Genomic DNA, 25,650 nt, shown 5'->3' with positions numbered 1-25,650 from the left:
CCCCGCCCCGCGCCCGAGGCCCCGCCCCTGCGTGACGGCTGGCTGCGCGCCGGCGCCGGGAGCGTGGGCTGACCCGTGTTGCCGCGCGCCGTGCGGGCTGCGGCAACCGTCGGCCGTCGGCGCGGCTTGGGCGGTTGTCTTGGAGAAGCAAGATGGCGGCGACGGCGGCCGCGGTGGTGGCGGAGGAGGACACGGAGCTGCGGGACCTGCTGGTGCAGACGCTGGAGAACAGCGGGGTCCTGAACCGCATCAAGGTTGGGCGGGAGGCCGGGGGGCCGGCGGAGGGGAGGCCGGCCGCGGGCGTCACAAAGGGGCAAGGGACGCATCCGGCGGGCCGCCTGGGCTGAGGTCCGAGCTCGCGGGCCACCTCGGGGCGGTCCGCGCTCGGGTCGAGGGTCTCTCCCGGGGAGCTTCCGGGCCGCGCGGCGGCGAGCGGGTCGGGGGGGGCCCGGCCAGCCTTCGTCGGAGGAGGCCGACCGCGGCGTCCGGTGGTCGAGTCGCCCGCTACCCACTCTGGTCCCGTTCCAGGCCCGGTGGTCGAGTTGCTCCCCGCCCCTGGGTCTCCCCCGCCCCTGGGTCTCCCCCGCCCCTGGCCTCTGCTGCTGGGCAGCGAGCCCCTCCCGCTGGCGGTGACGAGCGGGTGGCGGGCTGCTTCTCGGAGTGTACTTTGCAACCTTGACGCGACCGATGGGCGTCACGAAGGACCGGAAATCAGGATCGCAGCCAGAGTGATGGGTGCTGACAGTGCCAGAGGGACAGACGGTGGGCACGGGGCACAGAGAGCTTGCGCCCCTTCGTCAGGACGTCTCGGGACGCCTTCTGGTCTCTCTTTGCACCTGCCTGCTGAGCGTTATCATCTTGCTAGTTTTCCTTTTGCCTTTTGAAATTTCAGCTGGTGAGCTTCTTGTCCTGAAAATGTCCTGAGATCATTTTTGTTCCTTTACCCCTGCCCCCCGCTTTTTTTCAAGGCTGAACTCCGAGCAGCTGTGTTTTTAGCGCTAGAGGAGCAAGAAAAAGTAGAGGTACGAAATCTACAAAGTTTAATGACTGTATTCGTTTATGTTTAATTTCTAATTACTTAAAAGCCACTCTAAAACAGTGTGTAGAGGAGTGTGTAGCCAGGGACAATTTTGAACTAAGGATTAAACTTCTTTACTGTTGGGAGAGGGTCAAGATTATTCTCTTTTCATGTATATTTTAGAGGTTTGGAGTAATCTAAAGAAAGTTAAGGCACCACAACTCTGAGGCCAATAGTAAATCTCATAGATGTCTTTCCCTAGGGGAAATCCAGAACACCTGAAGAAACGGTTTCACAGTAAGTGGGTTTACTGCGGGACCCCTTAGAACCTTTGATATGCTAATATGCACTGTGAATCCCCACCAGGTGGGAGGAATATCGTATGCAGCTTTTCTCCAAGTTATCCGGTCACCCAGTTATTTTATTTCATTTTATTATTTATTTATTTTTGCGGTACACGGGCCTCTAGCTGTTGTGGCCTCTCCCGCTGCGGAGCACAGGCTCCGGACGCGCAGGCTCAGCGGCCATGGCTCACGGGCCCAGCCGCTCTGCGGCATGTGGGATCTTCCCGGATCGGGGCACGAACCCGCGTCCGCTGCATCGGCAGGCGGACTCTCAACCACTGCGCCACCAGGGAAGCCCCACCCAGTTATTTTAAAATCATGTACTGTTTCTTATGTCAAAGGTCCTGTCACTTCTCTCTGTATAAGTGTATTTAGTTTTTTCTCTCTACGGCACGTCCTGCCACCATCTTGAGTGAATATCCTGGAACCTGCCGTCAGCAAGCGTTACTCCATAATCAAGGCCTTCACCTTCCTCTGTGACAAATCAGCCTCTTCTCCTTCTCACTTTAGACCGAGATGCCTTGCTCCTCTTTCACTTCATGAAGATTTTCACTTCTGTGTTTTTCCAGACATGTCTTCTCTTAGCTGCCTCTTGTTCTTAGCTGGTCTGGACCCCATGGTCCATATCTCAAAAATCCTCACTACCTCGGGCTTCCCTGGTGGTGCAGTGGTTGAGAGTCCGCCTGCCGATGCAGGGGACACGGGTTTGTGCCCCGGTCCGGGAAGGTCCCACATGCCCCGGAGCGGCTGGGCCCATGAGCCATGGCCGCTGAGCCTGCGAGTCCGGAGCCTGTGCTCCGCAACGGGAGAGGCCACAACAGTGAGAGGCTCGCGTACCGCAAAAAAAAAAAAAAAAAAAAAAAAAATCCTCACTACCTTGCCTTCCAGCCATACTTGATTTGGGGAAAAATCTTAAGGGTCATTTAGTTGAGCCGATTAACGCCCCTCCCCGTTTGTGTCCGTCTGCGCTCGAGCGGTCCCCGCGCTGGACTGCTCATGTTCCCGGGTTGGCGGTTCCAGCCTCTGAGGCCCTGAGCTAATGACCCTGATTCTCGTCTCTGCTCAGCAGCTCCCACTTCGCCTTCACGTTAGCCTCCTACATGCCCTGATTCCTTCACTGTTGACAGACGGTCTTGTCTCTCGCTTCACTAGATAATAGAAGCATCAGATCCTAGCTTTTTGTGTCCTCCCCCACAATCTGTCACTCATCTCAGAAAAAGCTCCCCTGCATCTGTGTTCATCTGTTTCTCGTTCCTTCCTGCTTTAGTAGAGGCGACTCTATCTTGTCCAAGAATAATCACTTTCTCTGGGTCTTACCTTCTAGGTGTTACGGTCAGTGCCTCTGCTATACGCTGTTAATCTTTGGCCTCTCCCTTTCTGCTGGCTCTTCTGTTGAGCATGGAAAGAAACATGTTTACATCTCTCTCAAGGAGAAAACTGATTCCCTTGACTCATGTTCTGCTTTTTAATACCTCTGCAACTTTTTCCCTCAGTTTTGAAAGACTGTGTCTGTCTTATACCTTTCCTTGTGCTCCAGGCACCCTCTAATTCATTAACATCTTAAATCCATCACTACTACACCTAAGTAATTTCTTTTGCTGCTGTCAAGAAGAATCTCCTAATTGAGTATATCTCAGTCCTTACCTGTCTCAGTCCTTACCTTAGCAAAAAGTAGTTCCTGTAGTAATCAGTAGTTATAGAATGGGTTTAGCCATCATTTTGTGAGTGACAGTATTTAACTTAGTATCTTTGCCAAAAAATTAAACTTTAGTCTACGTTTTGTAGTCGTTTGGGGATAAATGTATAACACTTAAAATGTTTCATTTTTTAACAGAACAAAACTCCTTTAGTCAATGAGAGCCTGAAAAAGTTTTTAAATACGAAAGATGGTAAGATGTTTGTTGTTGTTTATTTTGTCTGTCTCTGAATTTTCAAATCTTGACTCCATTTGGGAGAAATGAGGAATTTCAGATTAGTTTTTGAAGTATCTGATTCTTCTAGGTTCTCATTTTAAATTGTATATTATTGTACAACTGATTTGCCATTAAATATCAGTGGTCATGGGAAATTGTTGGTTACAGCCAATTTTATTGTGAAAAGCTGATTTTCCTGTGAAAAGCAAAACACTCATCCATTTATGAAATGTCACATTGTGTTACTGATAGTTCCAGACCAATGGTCCTAATGCGGAAATGGCGGAACTGAGATGTTCATCACTTCATTGTATTATTCAAGAGAAGAAATTTGCACTTTGAAACATTGAGAAACTTCTTTTCTCCCTTTACTGTAGTTCTCTTACTTCCAGTGTCAGTGAGGAGGCCTCGGGTTCCTAAAGACCCTCTCCCACCTTCTCTTTTGCTCTTTGCAGGCCGGCTGGTGGCTAGTCTCGTTGCCGAATTTCTTCAGTTTTTCAATCTTGATTTTACCTTGGCTGTTTTTCAACCTGAAACTAGCACAGTAAGAATGATGCTTTTTACGTCTGTCTCTGAAACTGCCTTTGATACAGATGGGTTCATTACAAGCTGAAAGTTAACAAAATTTGACAACTTAATTAGTTTAATCTTGCATAAAGATTATATTTTATAGTTGATTATCTTTTTCTCAAAAGCCATCTGAACTGTCAGATAGCTGGCATCAGTGTCCCTGCTTCACATAACTTGACAGAAGTGTTGTTATAGAGTTAACTTGTTCTGCTCTAAGCCTATACCTGGTAATGGAGACTTTGAATGCAGAGACTTGGTAAAAGAAATATATAATTCTTAAAAATGGATGTTTCATTCCTTAGAAAAATGGCCTCTTTGAGTTTAGAGATGTCTTTAAGTTCTGAAAATATTTTTCTTTAATCTCTGAAAATAACTTTTCTATATTTTGGTGCATTTATACTTCTTTATATCTTATTTCTTTCCCAGTTTCAAGGTCTCGAAGGTCGAGAGAATTTAGCCCGAGATTTAGGAATTATTGAAGCAGAAGGTACAGTGGGTGGACCCTTATTATTAGAAGTGATCAGACGCTGTCAACAGAAAGAAAAAGGGCCAACCAGTGGGGAAGTAAGTACAGTCCTGCCCTTTGTTACCTGTTTCTGTTTTCCAGTCGTTGCCTGTCCAGTGCGGCCACGCAGATTAGTGCCTACGTAATGAGTCGGGTTTAAATAAAAAGAGGTTATTCCTTCAAAACAAAAGAAGACGTACTCAGAGATTGTATAAATGCACGTTTTGATGAAAATTGGAGATGCGGTAGCTCTGAGGCTGCTGCCGCACCTGTCCTGGGGAGCGATGCTCAGATCAGGGAGTTCAGGGGCTGGGCTGTGTGGAGCCAATCCCAGCTCCTCCACTAACTAGCCTCCGGCCTTGGTCCTCCTTTGTAGATGGGATGGTAGCCTTCGTTGCAGGCGTCATGGGGCTTAAAAGCATGAGTTAGTCCACGCGTGAGTTAGTGCATGTGAAATGCTGAGAACACTCAGTTGTTGGTTGTTACTTTTACTACTATTTTTAAACGTAGAAAGGCTGAATTATAGATTAGTTAACAATTTTTTGAACTTAAAGGCTTTTTTAAACTAGGCTTAAAACTTTAAGCTGTTGATTTTGCAGTTTCTAAACATTTTCATACTTGTTTTTTTTGATTAGCCATTGTTTTTCTTATCCTTTCTTTTTAGAAATCGTGCTAATGAGATTAGTGGTCTGATTTCCTTTACAAACACTAGTTTTACATAAAGATACTGTTTCGTGGATGTAGACAACATCGTGACTGTTCTAGATACCTGGTCAAATGTGTGCTTTTAGGTCAGGTTGGTCTGTAGGAATGTGGAAGGTAATGGACTTTGGACTTGTGATGCTGGAAAAGAAAACTAGATGTGGATTAGCCCACTGAACCCAGTGAAGCTTTTACCAAAAGTGCATTTTAACCCCCCCTTAAAAACCAGGTTGCTATGCCCACATCTTTTCAGTCTTTTCTATTCATGATTGCTGAATTAATTCAGCTCTTTCTCTATTTCTTTCCTCTTTAAACATTACAGTGACTATGTAATGGCGACTGAATAATCTCCAGGTTCCTCAGCTTGAAAATCCTGCGTGACGTGGCACCCACCTGCTCTCTAGCCTTATGCCTTTTTTTGAAACGTGCAACCTTGTGCTTAGGCCAGGTGGAGCTTACCTGTGAAGTGGCTTTTGCTTTCTTGCCTTCCCCCTTTTCTCATCTATTCTGCACCTGAAATGGTACATCCTCTCCCATACCTAGCTGTGCAATGTTACCATCCATGTTCTCTTTTTTTTTTTTTTAGTAAATTTATTTATTGGCTGTGTTGGGTCTTCTTTGCTGCGTGCAGGCTTTCTCTACTTGCAGCGAGTGGGGGATATTCTTTGTTGCGGTTCGCGGGCTTCTCATTGTGGAGGCTTCTTTTGTTGCGGAGCACGGGCTCTAGGCACACAGGCTTCAGTAGTTGTGGCTTGCGGGCTCTAGAGCGCAGGCTTAGTAGTTGTGGCTCACGGGCTTAGTTGCTCCGCAGCATGTGGGATCTTCCTGGACCGGGGCTCGAACCCGTGTCCCCTGCATTGGCAGGCAGATTCTTACCCACTGCACCACCAGGGAAGCCCCACCATCCATGTTCTCTTGACTCTGACTTCGGGGACGTTTTCTCTTGTTTTTACTTACTCCCTCTTGGCAGCCCCTGTAATTTAGTGCCTCATCCCGCATAGTTGTAATAGTTACCTGTTTTGTTTTTTAAATTTAATTTTATTATTATTTCTTTTAGACAGCAGGTTCATATTAGTTATCCATTTTATACGTATTAGTGTGTACATGTCAATCCTAATCTCCCAGTTCATCCCACCCCCCCCACTCAGTTACCTGTTTTTATGAGAGTCGCTTATATCTATGAATAACGCAGCACCAGGAGCCACTTTTGGAATGTACTCCTGTTTTTATGAGAGTTGCTAGTTGTTTTTTTTTTTTGAGACAGTGAAGTAAGGAAGCAAGTCAAGGGAAGGTAGAAAGAGTAGATCTTTGAGAATCGCCGGACAGTGTTAGTGTGGCGAGTTGGGAAAGCAAAGTGAGAAGAAAGCAAAGTGAGAAGCAAAGTTAAATAACTCTGGAAAGGAAGCTTGGGGGCATGTTTAAATGTGGCCTGAGTATAGCCTGTTCAAGGTGTTTGGGTGAAATACTCAGCAGGTAATTAGAATCACAAATCTGTTTGCTTTGTGTTTTGGTAAAATTTGAAGAAAATCTAATGAGGATATTTATATTAATAGGAAGAAATAAAAGTGCCAATATTGTATAGTGGTTTTAAATGCTGATATTCTGTTGAGGTATAATTGGTATGTTCATGCTTTATTTTTAAATGTTTTAATTTTAAACTGTGAAATATTACAGGGTGCACTAGATCTATCTGATGTACATTCTCTACCAAAGTCACCAGAAGGAAAAACAAGTGCACACACTCTTCCCAGTAAGGTGAGTGGGCTAAGGCTCCACGGGGCTCTGCTTTCTGTCTCTACTCTTGTTACAAGTTTTGTTGTTGTTGAAGTGCTCTTTTGTCTTTGATGAAGTATATATTTTAATGTTTATTTATTGATTTATTTAGAGAGTCTTCTAAAACTTGAATAAGCTCCTTTGGGACCATTATGCAAGACAATAGGTTTTGTAAAATGCCATGTAAATATGCTCTTAAATTTTTTTATCAACAATTTATATGTTGAGCCACATGAGATTTTGATCTCAGTACTATACTTTCCATTTTTAAAATACTGAATTTACTAAAAAAAATTTTTTTTTAACTTTTGAAAATTCTTTTGCTTTGATATTGTTTTGAATATTGTATCGTAGAAAGAAATATGGTGTTAAATAACAGAATTGTAGGATATTTGGATTCATTTGGTACTTTGAGCGTTTTGTCCTTCAATTAACAAGGAAATTTACTTTTCACTTATAAATTGCTGTAATTTGAGAATACCAGGCTCCAGCATATAGAATTGTTGTGTTGAATACTGTAGACTTGGAATTGTAAATGACCATGATTTTTTTATACTAATGAGATATTTTAAGGATTTATAAAAAGTCTGTGCACTCTGGTTATATTTGTATGAGCTGTTAAAGTTAAGGCCTTCTGATTTCAGGGATTTGGATTAACGGAGAAAACAATTGTGTGGAACACTTGAATTTAAAATCAAGGCTCTCTGTAATAGGAGGAATGGATAGAAAGGTGGTGGCCTGGCCTGGCTGAACACAGCACGGTGGATGAACCAGCCCATCTTACCCCAGGGCGGGCTTGGGTCTGATTGTGTTGTGTGACTTCCTCTGACTTCTGTTTGGAGAGGTGCTGTGGAGTACATCCCCAAGGTGGCTCCTGGTGCTGTGTTATTCGTAGATACAAGTTGTGTCTTTTTAAATTAGGTGAACGTCTGGAGGGCAGCAGTTGTGCTGCTAGGTTCCTTGCTTTTCCAGATGCCTGGGCGTAGACACCAGTGAATGGTTCCTGTTGCTGTTTATTGCTGGTTCTTTGATTTTGTTGCTCCTTTTTATTTTTTAGATTTAGAAATCAGAGGAGTGCTGTGCCTTGGGAACGAGGCTCTCATGCTGCTGGTAGCTGTTCTTTTTCCCGAGGCCTAGTTAGCCTTTCCTAATAGGGTCGGTTGGTCGTGGAAGCATTTTCCCGTGATGCTCATTGGAGGCTGGAACCTGCTGTACAGGGAGAACAAGGTCGTGAGTGAATCTAAAATTCACTTCAAATTAAGTGCCAGATATAAGAGCCTTAGTAAAAAGAAAGGTTTGCTTTCTGTGAAAATATCTGGCTTTAGAGCGATTAAAATTAACCATATTCCAAAATACGTATTAATACCTATAGTATTGAGTTATTTGGAAGTTCTCTTTTTAGCGTATTATTTTCTAAAGCATATTGGCAGTACTAATTTTCCACATATTGTGTGTCTTCAAGATAAAATGTTAATGTCTGTTTTACATATCCGTATGCTCTCTACATAAAAAGAGTTTTAAGCTCTATCATGAGAATTATCGAGGGAATCTTAAGTTTTAAGTCAGGAAATGTTGCTCTAAATACAGAGAAGTGATGGTGATTTTTAAGGTGTCTCCAGGTGGTCCCTGCTTCTGCCACCTTCCGATAGTTTTCAGCCTTGCCTGGGCTCTCAGTCGCATCATCGGCCCGCGGGCGCGGTGAGCACTTCCGATCACCGTGGCCCGTCTCTAGTGGGGCTGGATGGGGTCTGTTTTAAGACAAGGCATTCTTTTGGCAGTTAGACCGCAGTTCCCCTGTCATCCTACAGGGTCTGGATTTGGGATTCCCGCCCTTGCCCCACCCTTTTCTTGCCCGCTTTCTTCTCTCTCTGAGGTCTTTGAGTGGTTTGGGGGCTCTACGAAGGGCCTACAGGGCGTCTCATCGGTCTGGAGAGCACTAAGAGTTCCGGGAAGTTGGGGCCAAGCACAGGGTCCAGCCCGGCCCTTAGAAGCGCGCTTTGTGTCCTCCCGGGGAAGGAGAGGTGAGGCCAGGGCGGGCCTCAGAGGAAGCTGCCGAGGCGTGCAGGCTGGCTTTCTTAGCGCGCTGCTGGACGGAGCGGGACAGGAGTGAGTCCCCACCCACGGGAGCTGAGCAGGGGCTCTGGTCCCTACGTTGAACCCCGTGACTGTCGGAGGGAGAAATTAAACGTGAGCTGAACCACTTTAGGAAGAGTGTGAAGAAGAGACTAAAACAGTGGATTTCAAAATGAAGCATATTAGTTAGATTTTCCATTTTTAAGAAATTTTCTAATAGGAATCTGTATTGGTTTGGTATGAATTAGTTTATTTTTAAAGATTTATACTTTGTGGTAAAATGTCATTTTATTCTCATGCTCAGATACCAAGGTATAAAGGACAAGGTAAGAAGAAGCCAAGCAGGCGGAAGTCTGGTGCCAAGGTAACGCGGGGCGGCCGAGGAGGAGAGCGGCCTGGGCCGGGCCGACCACCGGCCTCACGCGGGCCTCCTCGGGCGCTGAGTTCCCACTGGCCTAGGGTTACGTTTTCCTTCGAAATGTCACTTTCTTTTATCTGTGATCAGAACATGCCAAAGTCATGGTGACGTAAAAGAAAAGGTAGTCTGACTTTCAGTTTTTATCCAGGTGAAAATCATAGTGCTGTATTTTAAAACGCTGCCTTCGGTTTTGCTTTGAGAATTCCTTGTTTTTTTGGCAACAAAAACAAGTTGAAGATACTTACTTTCCTCTTGAATGGATGGTCACCTATGTATTCTTAACATTATGATTTTTATCTGAGGTAACTAGAACATCAGACTACTTTTTGGATAAGTTCCAGTCGATGAGTAAAGGCCAGCCCTGGTTTCCTTCAAGACACTTCTGTTTGTGTTGAGCAGCTCGTCAGCCCCTGCACGTGTTAGCCTTTCTGAGCGCTGCCCCACAGCAGACTCATGGGGGTGCCGCTGTGTCACCGCCTTGGCTGCTTTTTCTCCTTCCCAAGAGATCTGAGAATTCGACTAAGCTAGTAGATGAGCTGCTTATAAAATTTAAGTATTGGAGTTCTCAGAAGCATTAATTATCTGTATAGTTCTTACACTTATTTAGAATAAGATCAAGTTATTTAACGTTCAATTGTGAGAATATCGCTAGTCCTTGTTGAGCCTGTAGGTTTATGTGTAGATTTTTTCACTAAGTTGAGGGCTTCCAAAATTAAAGGCTTTTGAGAAATTGTATTTGCTGTGTTAGCTGGCTTTAGTTCTAGTGGTTTCAATGGTAAGTTCCTGTTACTATATTTGTTCACACTATTCTTTATGCACTGCTACATGAGAAGATGTTTTTAAATGTATTCGAGTGTGTTTGAACATTTACATAGTGAAAGTCTTTGTTAAGTGCTGGGGGCAAGACAGATTTAACATGGGTCCTCACTTAAGCAGTTTATGGTCAAATTGGAGACGTGAGACAGACCTTAAGAAAAATAATTAAGCATATAAGCTAGCATTTTTTTTATAGATGTTTTAAGTCAGTTTCTTGTACTATTTTAAAGTATATTTCGTAATATTAAATTTTAAAAATCTTGTTGGTGTCATGAGTTTTAAAGAAGTTAAAACATTTGAAAGAAGTTGATACGTAGAACCAAAGCCACTAGGGGACACATCTCACTTTGTGTGCTGGACGCAGCGGGGAGGGTGCAGACATCGCCCTCCCTCTGCGCCTCCCTCTCACGTGCTCTGCGGGTGACTGAAGAGGCTGCACAGGCCTTATTCTGGAGCTGCAGGCTGCACGTCGGGCCCCTTTTATTTCACGATTGTGTTCCTGAGCCCAAAACACTTCCTCAGCAACTTGGAAACCTTTTCCATTCTATTTCCCTGTTCTTGTTTCCGAATTGCGTCTATAAGAAGTCCGTGTTGTACCCAGCGTTGCCTGTTTCCAGCCCAGCAGAGGAGCCGTTAGCTCCCCCTCCCTCTGCCTTCACCTTTTGCCCTGTGCACGCAGCAGGGTCCCAGTACCCTTAGTATCCTAATTTTCTTAACATCTTAATAATCCAAAACCTGAGCTGCATCTGGTCATGGGGGTTGTCCACAGCCAGGCTCCAGGGGGAGCCGTTCACAGGGTAGGTAGTGGCACCTTCGGGTGGGCAGAGCTGGGAGTGGTAGCCCAGGGCGCCCAGTAGGAAGTGTCTGTGTCTTACCGTTTCTTTTGCCTGCGGGAAGGCACAAGTATTAACTGCTCATTCAGAGACTTCTGGCTGTTTTCAGAGAAGCTATATTCATATCAGAAATGAACTTTAAAAAATCAGTTACATGTTTAACTGGTTTGTACTTAGTATCGTAAGCCCGTTAATATGCAAAGCAAAATCTAAGGGTTTTGAACTAATTTAATTTGAGTAAAAATAAAAGTTACGTTTCTTTTTGTTATTGTTGTAGGACAATAAAGGATGCTAGAAGAGTTAGAATACAAGATGCATAAATATTAGATGGGAGGGCATTTCTTTAACGAGTTCAACATTTTAAATGTGCATTAACACTTCCAAAGTATCATCCGTAATAATCTATTTTGGTGGGAACCATTTTGTTGTACCAAGCATGGTGCTAGTTGTCTGAAAAAAATAAATGCATTTTATTTATTATAACAGACTTTTGGTAGGCTCCACTAAGGTTTTTACCATTCAGTTGAAAAAACTAAATAAGGTATTTGATGTTTTCATTTGTTTTTAACACGAAGCTGTTTTAATCATCACATTAAATGTAGCATGGAAGGTTATCCTTTCTTTTCATAATCGATTTTTAGGTGTTTTAAAACTGGTTTGTGTTGAGGTGTTTTTTTGCTTCAAGTTCTTAATAAATGACATTTCTAAATTTGTTCCTTGTTTTCAAAATTCTGGGATAAACCCAGCTTTATGTTGATTTAGGGCATTGATGGGGATCACGTGTTGTGTACGTTTGGGAGCGTGTGTTTCCGCATCTTTTGCGGTTGCCTTCGGGTTTTCGAGCTGTAGAAATGATCCCCGAAAGTATAGTCTCACCTTAGGGTTTTCTAGATGAACAAAACAGTATTATTCTGTACACACACGCGCGCGCGCGCACACACACACACACACACACACACACACACCACCCCCTCAATGAAGGAATGCATGTGGGTGAACAAGATGCCAGCACTTGGCCCATAACCCATAATTGTGCCAGGCCTTCTGCTTCAGATCCCAGACTTCTTGTCCGCTGAACCTGCGAGCTGGCTGCACAGGGTAAGAGAGCAGAGCCGCTGGACAGAGGGTAATCTTCAGGCCGATTTCACAGCCAGACATTGGTTCTCATGTGCATCTGTGGGAATTACAGATTGTTTATACGGCATAGGGATAGCCTTTCTTTAGAAAAACTGAGTTTTTAGAAAGAGGGGCTTGTATGTCTGTTTTGTGGTTTTCAAATTCCATAGTGTTTACTTTCTAGATAAGTAAATTAAACCTTTAAATATATGTGTGTTTTACACACATATACAATGGTAGTAAAACTACTTTTCTAAAGAATTCATTAGTAAGTCATGGGTCACAAACTGTCTTTGGCGGAGTCGGGGAGGGGAGCTGCAGGCTGAAGTATGGGCGGGGAAGAGAATTAGAATTGCACAAGTATTTTTGAATACTTTTGCAAAACGGGGATGTTTCTTTGGTTTTGCTGTTCCTCCGTTATGAACAGTGCAGATTAAGCCTTTAGTTTAGAAAAACAAAATTATTTTTTCCAGGTTTTTAAGACATTCTACTGATAATTCAGTTTTTGGCTACTGGAAAATTGGTAGTTATTTCTCTGTGAAACTTCTTTATGATGCTGATTTGCTGTTAATCTAGAAATGATTGAAATCTTGAATGTGTAAGTATACTAGTAGAAAATTAAACATACACTAGAACTTCTTTACAGTTTGGCTGTAATTTACCATAAAGCTTATTAGCCCTGGGGTCCATCCAAGGAATTAAGTGACTGCTGTAGTGCTGTGCAGTAGGCCTCCTTATCTGGAAAGACAAGACTTTGTTATGTTTTATTATAATTACCTCTTAGTTCCTAGGGCAGCTGTAACAAAGCACCACAAAGTTGGTAGCTCGAAACAGCGGAAGTGTACTGTCTCACGGCTCTGGAGGCTGGAAGTCTGAGATCAAGGTGTTTGCGGGATTGCCTCCTTCTGAGGCTGGGACTCTGTTCCCGGCCTCCCTCCCGGCTTCTCGCAGCTCGCAGCAGTCCTCGGTGCTCCTTGGCTTGTAGACACATCGCTCCAATCTCTGCCATCATGTTGACGGGGCTTTCTCCCTGTGTGTGCCTGTCCTCTCTTGTTGGGACACCAGGCGTATTGAGTTAGGGGCCTGCCCGCCTCCACTGTGCCCTCCCCTTAACTGGTTACATCTGTAGTGACCCTACTTGTAAATGACTGCACATTCTGAAGTACTGGGTGTTAGGACTTCAACTTACCTTTTGGGGGGATGCAGTTTAACCCGTAATAACCTCCAAGGCTTCTGAGGTTGTCCAGGGAATGAATTCTAAGGCATTGTCATAGGAATTTTTTTTTTTTTGGTTGCATTTCTTTATTTTAAACAATTCTTAATCTTAGCTGTTTAGATTTATCCTGAGTCTTAATTTGTCCACATCTAGGTGATAGAGACTTAAGTAACTGAAGTTTGTGTACGAGAATTGTCTTAAGCCATGATAAAAGTTTTTTAAACAGATCCCAGTCTATTTCAATTTCAGTTATGAGAAATAGACCTTATTTTCACTAGACCAATTCTTCTTCCTGTGTTCTCAGTATCAGTTGATAGTCTCCAAAACTGAAACAGGGAGCCATTCTTAAATCTCGCTCCTCTCGCAGTTCCCATATTAAATCCATTACCAAGTCCTGCTAACTTAACTTGTATATACTTGTCTGAACTGTCCCGTCTAATTAATCCTTATTCTAGCTGTCAGTTTCCTCATAGGCAAAATGGAATGATATTGTGTCATTCTTGTCAGCATTATTATGCCAGCTTTACAGATAAAGAAATGGAAGTGTAGGGAGATCAGTGCCTTGTGTAAAGTTACATAGAAGAGTTGGGATTTACACACAGCATCCAGCTGCTTCTACAGTTCTAGTTAAATCCCTGGTACCTTTTTTTTTGGAGTTTTACTCACACAGCCTCCTAACTGTTCTCCTCTTTTAAGGGTTTTGGCTCTTCAAGTTTGTTTTTTACGTAGTCACGTGATCTTTCTAATATGCAAACATGACTCCTCCGTGAGATATCTCTGTGATCTGGGACCTGTCTTTATTCTGCTGAGCTTCGCTTTAACGTCACACTTTAGCAGTTCTGGGCTCTGTGTTTCTTGGTGCATATCCGTTGTTTCTCAGTTTTGTGCCTTTACTCTAGCTAATCCACTGCCTAGAATACCCTGTCCTTAACTCCTGTCTTCAAAGTTCTGTTTATTTTTAAAACTCAGCTTAGACATCTTTACCTCCAAGAAGACATTTTAAAGCTTCCTTTTTTTTAAGTTTGTATTTGGTGTCTCTCTGTACCCCGTGTGTATCTCCATCATTAAACTTACCGTTTAAAAATCTAAAAAATAAAAAAATAAATAGATCCCAGGGTATATGCATCGTGAGTTGATCTGTTGTTGCTCAAAAAATTTGGACTTCCTCCATGGAAAATTGCTCTTAAAGTTTTGCAGTACTTTTGTTTCAGTCTACAGAATGTTTTGATAAATGCTTCTCCTCTTAGTGTGGATTTTTTTTTTAACAGTAAAAAATATTCGGAATTAAGTTTAGTGAATTCATAGTAACCCGGTTAGGTAATGGTCTTTTTGATAAAAAATGAGCCATAGTTACGAAGTGATGACACATTCCTATGTGATTTAGAAATTGATTTTGACAGCGCTTCCAAAGCAGATTGCGTGTTTTTAAAGTTTAATTTTACTCCATAGATAAATAGAGCTATAATTTTAAAACAAATTATTATTTTAAAAAATACGTATTGTGTTGAACATCATAATGTGCTACTCCATGAAACTTGTCTTCCTAAAACTAGTCTTTTGTTTCATAGCAAGACTAAAACCTGTCAAAAATAATCATGGATCTATATTGGTTATTAAGTTCAGATAGTTCATTATATGGACTTAAATTATGTTGCTGTGAATTCATGGGGAGGAGGGACTTTGTTGGAATAACGATTGTTTCCTGTGATGTGCTTTACATTTGTATTTGTCTGTTTCATGTCAGGTGTCCTTTTGAATTTTCTCACGGATGTTTTGAAGGAGACAGTCTTTCACTGTCTCAGTATCTGTAATCATAAATGTGTTTAAACAGCACAAGAATGCAGGGTATTTATTTCCAAATGCATATTCCTTTGAAAAGATATAAATCAATTTTTAAAATATTTATAAATCAGAAATTATAACGGGCATGAATATACTTAAGAAATACATAGGTGGATGGTGCTTCTCTATAATTGATAATAATAGGAAAATTTCAAGAAAGTTATTGGGAAATTTGAAAATGTGTCTGCTTCTTTGAAAATATCCTATGTTGTCTAAAAGGGCGATAACTTGGTATTTATTTCTCCAGACATCTCTTTTTACAACCATTGATGTATCTGTATTAATAACGTATGGAACGTATGGCTCTATACAAGGCCCTAAAAATTGTATAGCATATACCTTACCTTCTGTCAACGAATCATGGCCTCTAATTAGTGTAAAACTATAAGTGTATATCTTACTGCATAGCACCTCCTGTCTATACACAGATTGAAAGGGCAGTCATCCTTAGTGTCTCCTTGAGTAATTTCTAACCCGCATTATTACCACTTTTCCCCAGCTGCCCATCCCTTTTTTCGTACCTCCTGGTAATAATTTGACTTGGGAAAGACTACTGTGGTTCAATTCTTGAGGAAATTCGTGCCTGAGAACAGTAAATTCCTTACAATGATATAGTGAGTAGCCGAGTATGGACTACGTTACACATCCCGTGTTTCAGGAGAGTGCTCGTCTCACACGCTGCGGCATCTTAGGCAGCACTGCTCTGTGTAGTGTGAAGGCTGAATCTTGGGAGACTGTCATTTTTAACCCATAAAAACTACAGTTTCATATGACTCAACCTGATAGCAGAGCATAAGCCTTTAGAGCTAACCTCTGGAATCAGACTTTGATATCAGACGCCTTTACTCCCTGGCTTGACAAGTGACTGCAGTGTCTCTACATCTCCTTTTCCATTTCTGCAGAGAAAACAGAACCTGCCCCACACACCATAAGGTTATTTTGAGGATTAAAATGAGGTAACACGTGGGAAGCATTTGAAGACTTTCCATAAATGTTAGCTACTTTTATTATTACTATCATGATATTTTGGTTTCGTTGTTACTATTTTTATGTTGTTGACATAGAAGTGTCTAAAGACAAAGAGAAATCTGACCAAGGATAGAATAAAATTAGGTTGTGAGGGTTAGGGCTACCCGAAAACAGGAAAATACAGCGTGCAGTGTATTTTCTGCTAACGTCACCAGATCAGTAGGACGAGTAAATAGGACGAGTAAAAATGCTTGAGGATTTTGTATGTTGGTTTCAGATATATAGAGACATATACATCGATACATGCATCCATGGACGTTGAAGGGAGGTGTGGAATGGGGAGTTACTCTGAAAGTCTAAAGACCAGTGGTAAAACTAGCAAAACTTTACTTTAGAAATGTGAACGGTAAAGGCGGCATCTTTCACCTTGATGTCCGCTCTATTTGGCACTGGATGGAAAACTAGTTTTATTGACGACCACTTTGTTTTAATGCTTGGTTCATTTATGTGATGAACTAATGATAATGGACTAATCTTCCTTATATCCTTTATTAGTAATGCTTTTTATTTTCCAGTTGAAAACATATTAAGGTAATTTATGAAGCAGTGATACATATGTAAGAGGAAATGGGAAAGTTTGTGTATAAATGGGCTAGGTAAAGGTATTTCCATTTAGGGAGGGAGGAGAGGAATGGTACAAACATGTTTGACGTTTTTCCCCTTCAAAAGTTAGTTATGCTCTGAAGCCTGGGGATGAACTGGTAGGTCCGGGGGGTCCCACGGCACCTCATGCCGTTGCAAGACCCCACGTGTGTATGCGCGTGCATACACAGAACTGCGTATGTTCACGTGACTTTTTTTATTATTTAAGATGTCTTATTAAAGTTTTATTTCGCCAAGGAGACCTTTTCTCTTTCCCTCTCTTTTTCTAGAAGGCCAGCAATGATGCTAGTCAGAGTGATACCAGTATCTCATCATCAGAACCAAAGAGCAAAAGTAGTCTTCACTTACTGGCCCATGAAACAAAAATTGGATCCTTGTTAAGTAACAAAAGTCTAGATGTCAAAGACAAAGCTGGTCCTTGTCCAGATGAAGGTGACATGGAAGGAGATTCTTTCTTTGATGATCCCATTCCTAAACCAGAAAAAACCTATGGTTGGTGAGTAACCTGTGCTTTTATATTATCAGACTAGCAGCTTAAAAATAGAATTTCTAAATGTTTTATGTTTAAGAAATAATGAGCTACCAATGGTTCTGTAATTAGTGAATTTGTAAGTCTGATTTTGTGTCATTAAAGCCCTTTATGTTGTCAAACAGTTCCAAGTTTTGAAGGACCTAGATGTTAATGATTTCAGCAGGTAGGTTTGTACTGAGTGCCTGCCGTATGCCAGGTACCGTTTCAGGTACAGGTGCAACAGTGATGGAGCAGGCAAAATCTCTGCTTCCGGGAGCTCATACTCTGGACGGCAGCAGCAATAAGTTAGGAGTCCCCAGGTGCTGTGTCGCGTAGATGCAGCCCGTGTTACAGGAACTGAGAGAACGGAACGGCGGAGGGCGGGAGTGTGGGTGTGGAGGGCGGCCGGTGCTCAGTAGCTGTCGGAGAAGGCCTCACCTCAAGGGCGAGCTTACGGAGGGGAGAGCAGGCCAGGCGTTGAGCTGGGCTTCCGGAGCCCTGCACAGGCGGAGGGGAGTGGTGCGGTGGGTCCGAGGAGCTTGCAGGAGGTGGAGTCGGGCCAGGGGCCGGGGCCACCGCAGGGCTTGGCCTGAACCCGAGGGGCCCGGAAGTCCCGGGCTGTGAGCAGCAGCGTGACTGCTCCGACTTGCGCGGTGACGGGGCCCCCCTGGATGCTGGGTCTCCAGGCGGGAAGCTCTTAGGGTTTTCCAGGTGAGGGGTGATGGCGGAAGTGGTGAGCAATAGGCAGTAGGGGATGTATTGAGTTTGGATCCAAAAGGATTTGCTGGTAAGTGTGCGAGAGGAAAAGCAATATCAAGGGCAGCTCCAGGGTTCTTCCCAGGCTGAGTAACTAGGAGTTTTTCCAACTGATCGAGGTGAAGAGCAGGGGGAGCGAGGCTGGATCGCGCAGGTGAGCCGCGCGGCGGTCCAGAGCTCACTCTCGACCAGCGAGTTCGAGAAGGTTGTCAGTGGAAAGGTGAAGCCTGTTTTCGGGTGTGGGTGTGGGCATTCAGGGAGAGGTCTGGGCTAGAGGTGACAATTAGGGAGTCATCAGTCTTGGCTGAGGTCACAGCCGGGAGACTGGAAGAGATCACCAAGGAAGGGGCACTGCAGCGGGAAGGGGACCCAGAGAACCGGAGGGAGAGGCGTCCTTGGAGGAGGAGGCCCAAGTGAGCAGCTGAGTTAAGTTCTGCTGAAAGTCGCCCTTTGCACTTAGCCCCGATGCCCCTCGCGGGCGGCCCTGGGGCAGTGTTAAAGGGTTAGCGTGGGTTCAGGAAAGCCTGAGGCGAGAGGACTGTATGTGGCAGAATGATTTCCTGATGAGTTTTCCTGTACAGGGTGCAGAGGGATGCGCGGTGGCTGGAGAGCGGGCGTGGGGCTAGAAATGTTAAACTGCGAAGAACAGTAGCGCGTGCGTGTGTCGATGAGAATGATCCGGTTTTAAAGAGGAAAGATGAACGAAGTAAGAGCGCGAGGGGGGAATTCCTGGAATGCTGCACCTCCGTGCCGGCGCCGGAGGAGGTGAGAGGGCGCCGGGCCGGAGGGCGAGCCTGCGGGCTGCTGGGCACTGCCCCGCGTCCGCTGCAGGCTGGCGGTCAGGGCTGTGTGCTGAGGTCAGCTGGTGGCGTCATTTGCGGCCCGCTCTCCGGGGCACGTCTGGGCTGTCGTGCTGTGCTCGTCAGCTTCTGCGCTGTCGCTTGCCTGCATCTCTGGGCCACGGAAGGGGCTTCCCATAAAATCCCCGACAGTGAAGCCCATGAAGCGGAGCGGTTTAATTTGTGAGACGTCGCACGCAGTTCTAGAGAGGGGGAACTTCCTGCGCGAATCTGCAGTGATTCTTAGTCTGTTTTGCCTTGCCAGGTGTACTTCATGATTTTGAATCTGTGAAATGTATATTCTTTATTTCCCAGCTCCTGTGTTGCCTACAAGATATATTCAAGCTGCTTGTGTTTTAATGGCAGAATGTAAGAATCCCATTTAACTGTACACTTGTTTCTTGCTAGGAGAAGTGAACCTAGTAAGCAAGTAGGAAGCCTTTCATCGCTCTCGGACGCCCCCCCCTTAAAAAGTGGACTCAGCTCCCTTACTGGAGCTCCCTCATTGAAAGACTCTGAAAGTGAGTGTCTGGAAGTCCCTAGGTTTGCTGACTGAAGACGTGGACTTTGAATGCTGATGATATTTTTTTCTCTAATTAATTAAGTAGTGTATGATCATCGTATATTTTTTCAGGAAAATATATGTAAAATCATAAAAAATAGCCCATAATTTTACTACTCAGTGATATTTCCTGTTAATATTTTATTTTTAAAATTTCTTTTGAGCATGGGCCTATTCTCTATATTGTTTTGTATTCTGCTTTTCCTATGCCATGGAAATGTTTTTAGGAAATTGACTTTTTAACCGTCTTCTATAATAAATAGACACTATAATTTTTAAGCCATCTCTCTTTTCTGGACATTTAAATTGACTTCTGTAGGATTTACTTACAATTAATTTTAAAAATTAGTTTCATAGATTCTGTAGATACCACAGTAATCATCGTAGGAATGTTAAACTACTACTCTCCCTTTAGGGATTTGGATCAGATGTATCTTTTTGTATGCAGCAGAGGTAGGGGTTGTCAGCTAGACATGGCACGGCTCTCCTTCTGCACACAGATGGTGACAAGACCAAGGATTTAAAAAGCAAAGCCTTAAACATGTAATACAGATGAGCTTTGTACACTATGTCATAGTAAATATAGGATTTAATTGGCAGAGTGTTTAGCATTTAATTTAATCCAATTAAATTAGGATTTAATTGGCAGACTGCCTCTTTGAGTAGATCTTTATTAGGAAATTGCTGTGGGGTTTTGCATAATCTCGTAGTACTTACTAACCATTTTGTGGTATGTGATACCACTGTAGTAGGATTTCTTGGGGCACATAAAGTAAACTAGCCATGAGTCTGTTAATTCGGCCCAGTTTCCCTCTTCTTCTCCTTTCCCATGGTATTGTCACCTTCAGTGAAGGAATCCAGAGTGTCAGGATCATGTCACTCTTAATACTGACTAGGAAATAATGATTTAGAGAGGGCCTTGAGAACTGGGCACTGAAGAAATAAAAACCAATGAGATAAGTTTGGTAAATGAAATAGCGATTAAATTGAAGCAAAATTTAGAAGTTCAAAGGAAAAATAAAACTGATGAGAATAATTAACTGTAGTCCATGAATTCATACCCAGTAGGGCTTCTTATAGAAGGCTGATATCTGATGGTTGGGTAGAAAATGATTTTGATGGTCAGGTTCCAATAAAAAGTAGTATGGCTCCAAAAAGGATATGTAATAGTGTGGTTAAAAAAGGGATGTGTGATACATAGTGTAAGCGTATTCTATTGTGTGATGCATAATAATGCATAATGCAGTGTAATTAATCACAGTTTGTAATTTTCTTCTTAGTTTTTGGTTATGATGTATCAACAAACCCTGTACTGCAAAAAAAAGTTGACATGGTTTAGAGACTATTATATTCTAAAAGTCAATTTAATGTGACTATTTTTTCCTGTTCACAGGTAAAAGGGGAAACACAATTCTGAAAGATCTTAAATTGGTCAATGATAAAATCGGATCACTTGGTTTAGGTCAGTAGATTTCCAGTTGCAGTATGGACTGCTTTAAGGCGATTATTATTATTATTTTTTGCGGTACACGGGCCTCTCACTGTTGTGGCCTCTCCCGTCGCGGCGCACAGGCTCCGGACGCGCAGGCTCAGTGGCCATGGCTCACGGGCCCAGCCGCTCCGCCGCACGTGGGATCCTCCCGGACCGGGGCACGAACCCGTGTCCCCTGCATCGGCAGGCGGACTCTCAACCACTGCGCCACCAGGGAAGCCCTAAGGCGATTATTTTTTAGAATAAAATCTTAAATGAAGTGTCAGTCAGTCTACCGTGAGCACCTCATGCACAGATGGTTGGACGGTTTTTATGTATCCAGGGTTACTGTGTCGGCCAGGGGTGGAGGGAGTAGTAACCACAGCGGATTCTGTCCTTGTGGGGTTTAAACCTAGCGGGAAGATGGCTGTCAAACAGGTGCCTTACGGGTACTTTGAGTGTTAGAAGAGTCAGGCCGCAGCCTTACGGAAGCAGGGAGTAGTTTGACTTAGCCTAGCCTTGGCGATGGGGGAGCCTCTCCCAGGAAGTGACTGCCCTGCGAGACCTGCTGGGGCAGGCAGAGGGGAGAGCCTGCCGTTCGGACCGCGAGCACAGTGCGTGCCGAGGCAGGGGCGCTTCCCTGGGGCTGGCGGAACGTGGTCCGGGCCCCAGGGAGTCAGTCTGATGGGGATGGACGTGTAACAGGAACTCTGGGGTGTTGTGCCCCGTCCTGTGGCCTGGAGCAGCAGCGGGAGCGGTACTCCTGCCGCAGGAGAAGCCTCCGAGTGCCCTGGGCCACTTGTGGGCACCGTACCGCCTTCAGAACCTTGACGCTTCTGGAATAAGGCTTTAGAGCACAGTTTAGTTGGGGAGACAAAAATATTAGTCAAAGGCACTCATGTTCACAGACAGGTGCTTCATATGTGTAAAGCACGAGTTGGCAAACTCTTCCTGTAAAGGGACAGAATGGGTATTTTAGGCTTTGTGGGCCACACGTAGTCTCTGAGTATTCTTTGTATTTTTACAATCATTGAAAAATGTAAAAGCCATTCCTAACTTGCAGGCTGTAGAAAAACAGGTTGTGGGCGGATTTGGCTTGCAGGACAGGCTTGTATGTGTGACCAGGAAGTCAGAGGCTAATGTTAGGCTCCAGCCCACTCTTCAGTGACTATTTTGTCCTTGAATTGGCTACAGAAGCCGGAGGAAGGTGGGGGAGTGGGTGGTTAGTTTCCCCCAAATCCAAACTGCAGCCCAGCTGTTCTTTTTAATGATGCCATATAATTCAGTAGTGTAGTTTTTGAAGGAAATGTGTGTCTAACTGTAGATAAATTGTGAGGTGTATTTCTATAAATATAACATATGTATCTTTTCTTAAACTTACCAGGGACTGGAGAGGAAGACGACTATGCTGATGATTTTAACAGGTGAGAAGAACGGTTGGACAAGAAATACCTAAATTGTAAACAGTTTCTGAACAGGAAAGTATGACAGAATTACGTTGGTGCTTACTTTAGTCTTAGTTAATCCAGAATTATACATTGGACTTTGAAGCGTGTTTTTGATTTTACATTAGAATAAGAACATCTGTATTATGTGCAGGGAACTTGGTAAGAATAAGAAAAGGAAGTAACATTGAAGGATCGACTCAGAAGCCAGCAGAAGCAGTTAGGCCACTGGATTGTCAGTGCTTTCGTTCTCCCCTTTCTGATCTCAGTGGGGGGAATTGTCTACATTCGGCTTAAACAAATTGCCCCCTCAAATGGTTTTTCTGATTCACGTGACATTTCTTAATATTTTGTTTTAGGTAATTTTTTTATGTATGTAAAGAAAATATAACCTATGACTTGGCTAATAATTAATTTGGAAGTAATATTTGTTGTAGATATGATTAGAAATTTTAAATCAGAGTTTGAGAATTTTATGTAACTGATAGTTTTTTTCCCCCAATTTAGAATTTGTGTTTACTTCCTAACATACAGTTTTTTGAGAGATGAAATTTTTAAAATCTGGGTTTGCTTCTTTCATGCCATTGTGACCATAGTCACTAGTATGAAGCTTAGTGTTCTCATCTGGTAAATGGACTGGACTATTCCTGTGCCCTTGCTGAGTTATTTTAAGGCTCAAGTGAGATGAGATGTATGGAATTAATGATGTGTAATAGTTTATTCTATTTTATTTAAAGAATTAAAATAATTACATGAAAGATTGAAGAATGCTAGTTACTCTCTCTAAATGTTTATATTCAAAGTTCTTCTTTTTCTTTTTTTTTCCCCCTGAAATTAGTACCAGCCATCGCTCAGAAAAAAGTGAGCTAAGTATTGGTGAAGAGATCGAGGAAGACCTCTCTGTGGAAATAGATGACGTCAATACCAGTGATAAAGTATGATGTGCTTCTCCCGTGGAGCGCTGTCTGTGCCTGTTGCCTTGAGTTACTGTAAAGCTTCAAAACTTTACACTTTTTGCAGGGCAGGAATAGAAAGGCAGACTTAGAGAACAGATGTGGGACACAGGAGGGGAAGGGGGGAGGGTGGGGTGAATTGGGAGATTAGGTTTGACGTAAATACACTAGCATGTGTAAAACAGATAGCTAGTGGGGACCTGCTGTATAGCACGGGGAGCTCAGCTCGGTGCTCTGCGATGGCCTAGATGGGTGGGGTGGGTGGCGGGGAGGGAGGTCTAAGGGGGAGGGATGTGTGTACGCGTAGGGCTGATTCACTTTGCTGTGAGGCAAAAACTAACACAACGTTGTGAAGCAATTATACGCCAATAAAAAAAAAAATTATACCAACGAGGAGGAAAGCAGTTCCGTAAAGTTTATGATGGAGTTTCCTGGTCCAAATCTGAAAAGAACGTCTGTAATGAACGTGGAAAATTGTTTTCAGTTGTCGCCTGCTTTGTTAACCGAGTGCTTGGGAAATGCTGGCGTGTTATTACTGGGGCTTCAATTGCTGTGGGTGTAACTGGGCCATGGTGGGTCAGGATGAGAGTCAGAATCGACCACCTCAGGGTGTAGACACTGTAGGCAGGAGGTCCTTTTAAGAGACGTCAGTATCGAAGGTTTGTGTGTATATAAGAGCCCTGTGAATGCAGGAGCTGAAGCAGAGACTGGGGTGTGGAGTGTTCTGAGCAGGCAGGGAGACAAGACAGCAGAAACGGGGAGTCAGGGTGTGAAATTAGGCGTGCGTTTTGGAGTCACATTTGACCTTTGCTTGGGCAGAGAGCAGAAGATGCCTAGGTTTATGATAGATCTGAGATGTAAGGGAGCATCTCAGGATCAGATGTCAGTGCCCACGGTAAACTGTGGGTGAGTCTGCCTTTGAGGTTGTAGGTCGCTACAGCCTGGAGGTGAACCTTGCTTTCCAGAATGAGGAAAGACTCTCCAAGTGCTTGTGGCTGTCAAGGACTGTCATGTAGGGAGAAGGCCTTTGAGAGAAGCAGCATTTTATAATGAATCTGGGCCCGCATTCCTATTCTTTTATGTATGTGCTTTCTCAGGCGAGCTGCAACCTTTAATCCTCAGTTTCTTTATTCGTGAGAGGAGGTGTCAATGCCTCCCTCACAGGCTTGTTCTGAAGGTTAAGTGATAATATATAACGTGCCTTCTCTAATTCCTGAGACGGTATAAGTTTGTAATAATTTGTCTTTCTCTTTTTACCTTATGTCATCCTAAAGAGGCCTGAAAATGTTGCTTTAAAGTTACAAAAAGAGCTACAGATGGGTTATTTTAACAGCCAGTCTTCTTGTTCGTGTAGAGTTCAGCTGTTAGCTCAGCTTTCAAAAAAATCTCAGAAAAGGAAGAAGAAAGTGAGGGCGAGGACTTCTGCCTGTGCAGCAGTTTGTAGAGCATAAGACGGCGCTTAAGCTACAGCGTAGATGTTAAACATTGTTTAAGACTCTGCTTGCATCCTGACACTAGTTCTTTTCTTTCTTTTGAACAACGAAGCTTGATGACCTGACACAGGACCTGACTGTGTCCCAGCTCAGTGACGTTGCGGATTATCTGGAAGATGTTGCCTAGGCGATGAAAGAAGGAAGTATTCTAATCGGCAAAGGGACAAAGGACTCTGATCAGTTCTTTTTTTTTTTATCCTGGACAATCTCTCTTTGCTGGAATGTCTGCTCCCTGTTGGTGCCTGTGTTCCAAAAAGATTACAGATATTAAAAAAATTAACCGTTGGGCTTCCCTTGTGGCGCAGTGGTTGGGAGTCCACCTGCCGATGCAGGGGACACGGGTTCGTGCCCCGGTCCGGGAAGATCCCATGTGCCGCGGAGTGGCTGGGCCCGTGAGGAGCCATGGCTGCTGCACCTGCGCTTCCGGAGCCTGTGCTCTGCAACGGGAGAGGCCACAACAGTGAGAGGCCCGCGTACCGCAAAAAAAAAAAAAAAAAAAAAATTAACTTTTCATTATACTAAACAAAATACTCCTATTTGAGACCATGCGTGGAAGATTCAGTATTCTTAATTTGGTTTAGGTGCGTGCTTCTCTATGGAAGTTGATTACGCTCAAATTCGCTACGAGGAGCGAGTCTGTGAAATGCCAGTGTAAAGCGCGTAACGAAGGCGCCAGTAAAGCCGTAGGGTCCCAAAGCTCCGCGTGCGCACCTGTGGGGCAGCCGCCTGGGGTCAGGCACTTCGGCAGCAGGTGGTCCGTCTGCAGTCAGCGCGTTCGGCAGCAGGTGGTCCTGCAGGTAGTTGGCAGGTGGCCTGGGATTTCTGCAGTCCTGAAGCCCATCACTGTAA

The 25,650-nt window shown here is 43.8% G+C and overlaps 1 protein-coding gene across 2 annotated transcripts; it reads left to right on the top strand.

Moving 5' to 3' along the window:
* The first annotated feature begins 152 nt into the window (after nt 1-152).
* CEP43 (centrosomal protein 43) lies at nt 153-24,928 on the top strand. Of its 2 annotated transcripts, XM_065889018.1 has the most exons (13): nt 153-254; nt 969-1,022; nt 3,197-3,251; nt 3,731-3,819; nt 4,272-4,409; nt 6,727-6,807; nt 9,203-9,262; nt 17,041-17,267; nt 19,286-19,398; nt 20,833-20,901; nt 22,295-22,334; nt 23,194-23,290; nt 24,854-24,928. In XM_065889018.1, the coding sequence occupies exons 1-13, from the start codon at nt 153-155 to the stop codon at nt 24,926-24,928; spliced, it is 1,200 nt and encodes a 399-aa protein (XP_065745090.1). The 2 variants fall into 2 exon arrangements, with proteins under 2 accessions (XP_065745090.1, XP_065745091.1); XM_065889019.1 differs by lacking the exon at nt 9,203-9,262.
* Nucleotides 24,929-25,650: the final 722 nt, after the last annotated feature.

The sequence above is a fragment of the Phocoena phocoena genome, chromosome 12, assembly GCF_963924675.1.
Source record: "Phocoena phocoena chromosome 12, mPhoPho1.1, whole genome shotgun sequence".
NCBI classification, from domain to species: domain Eukaryota; kingdom Metazoa; phylum Chordata; class Mammalia; order Artiodactyla; family Phocoenidae; genus Phocoena; species Phocoena phocoena.
The sequence above is the reverse complement of the archived record's forward strand: the minus strand, read 5'-3'. Positions and strand labels throughout refer to the sequence as shown.

Coding starts and splice junctions, on each gene's coding strand:
- CEP43 (XM_065889018.1), top strand. CDS start 153: ATGGCGGCGACGGCGGCCGCGGTGGTGGCGGAGGAGGACACGGAGCTG. Junction 3,252..3,730: donor GTTTTTAAATACGAAAGATG/GTAAGATGTTTG, acceptor TGCTCTTTGCAG/GCCGGCTGGTGGCTAGTCTC. Junction 6,808..9,202: donor CACACACTCTTCCCAGTAAG/GTGAGTGGGCTA, acceptor TCTCATGCTCAG/ATACCAAGGTATAAAGGACA.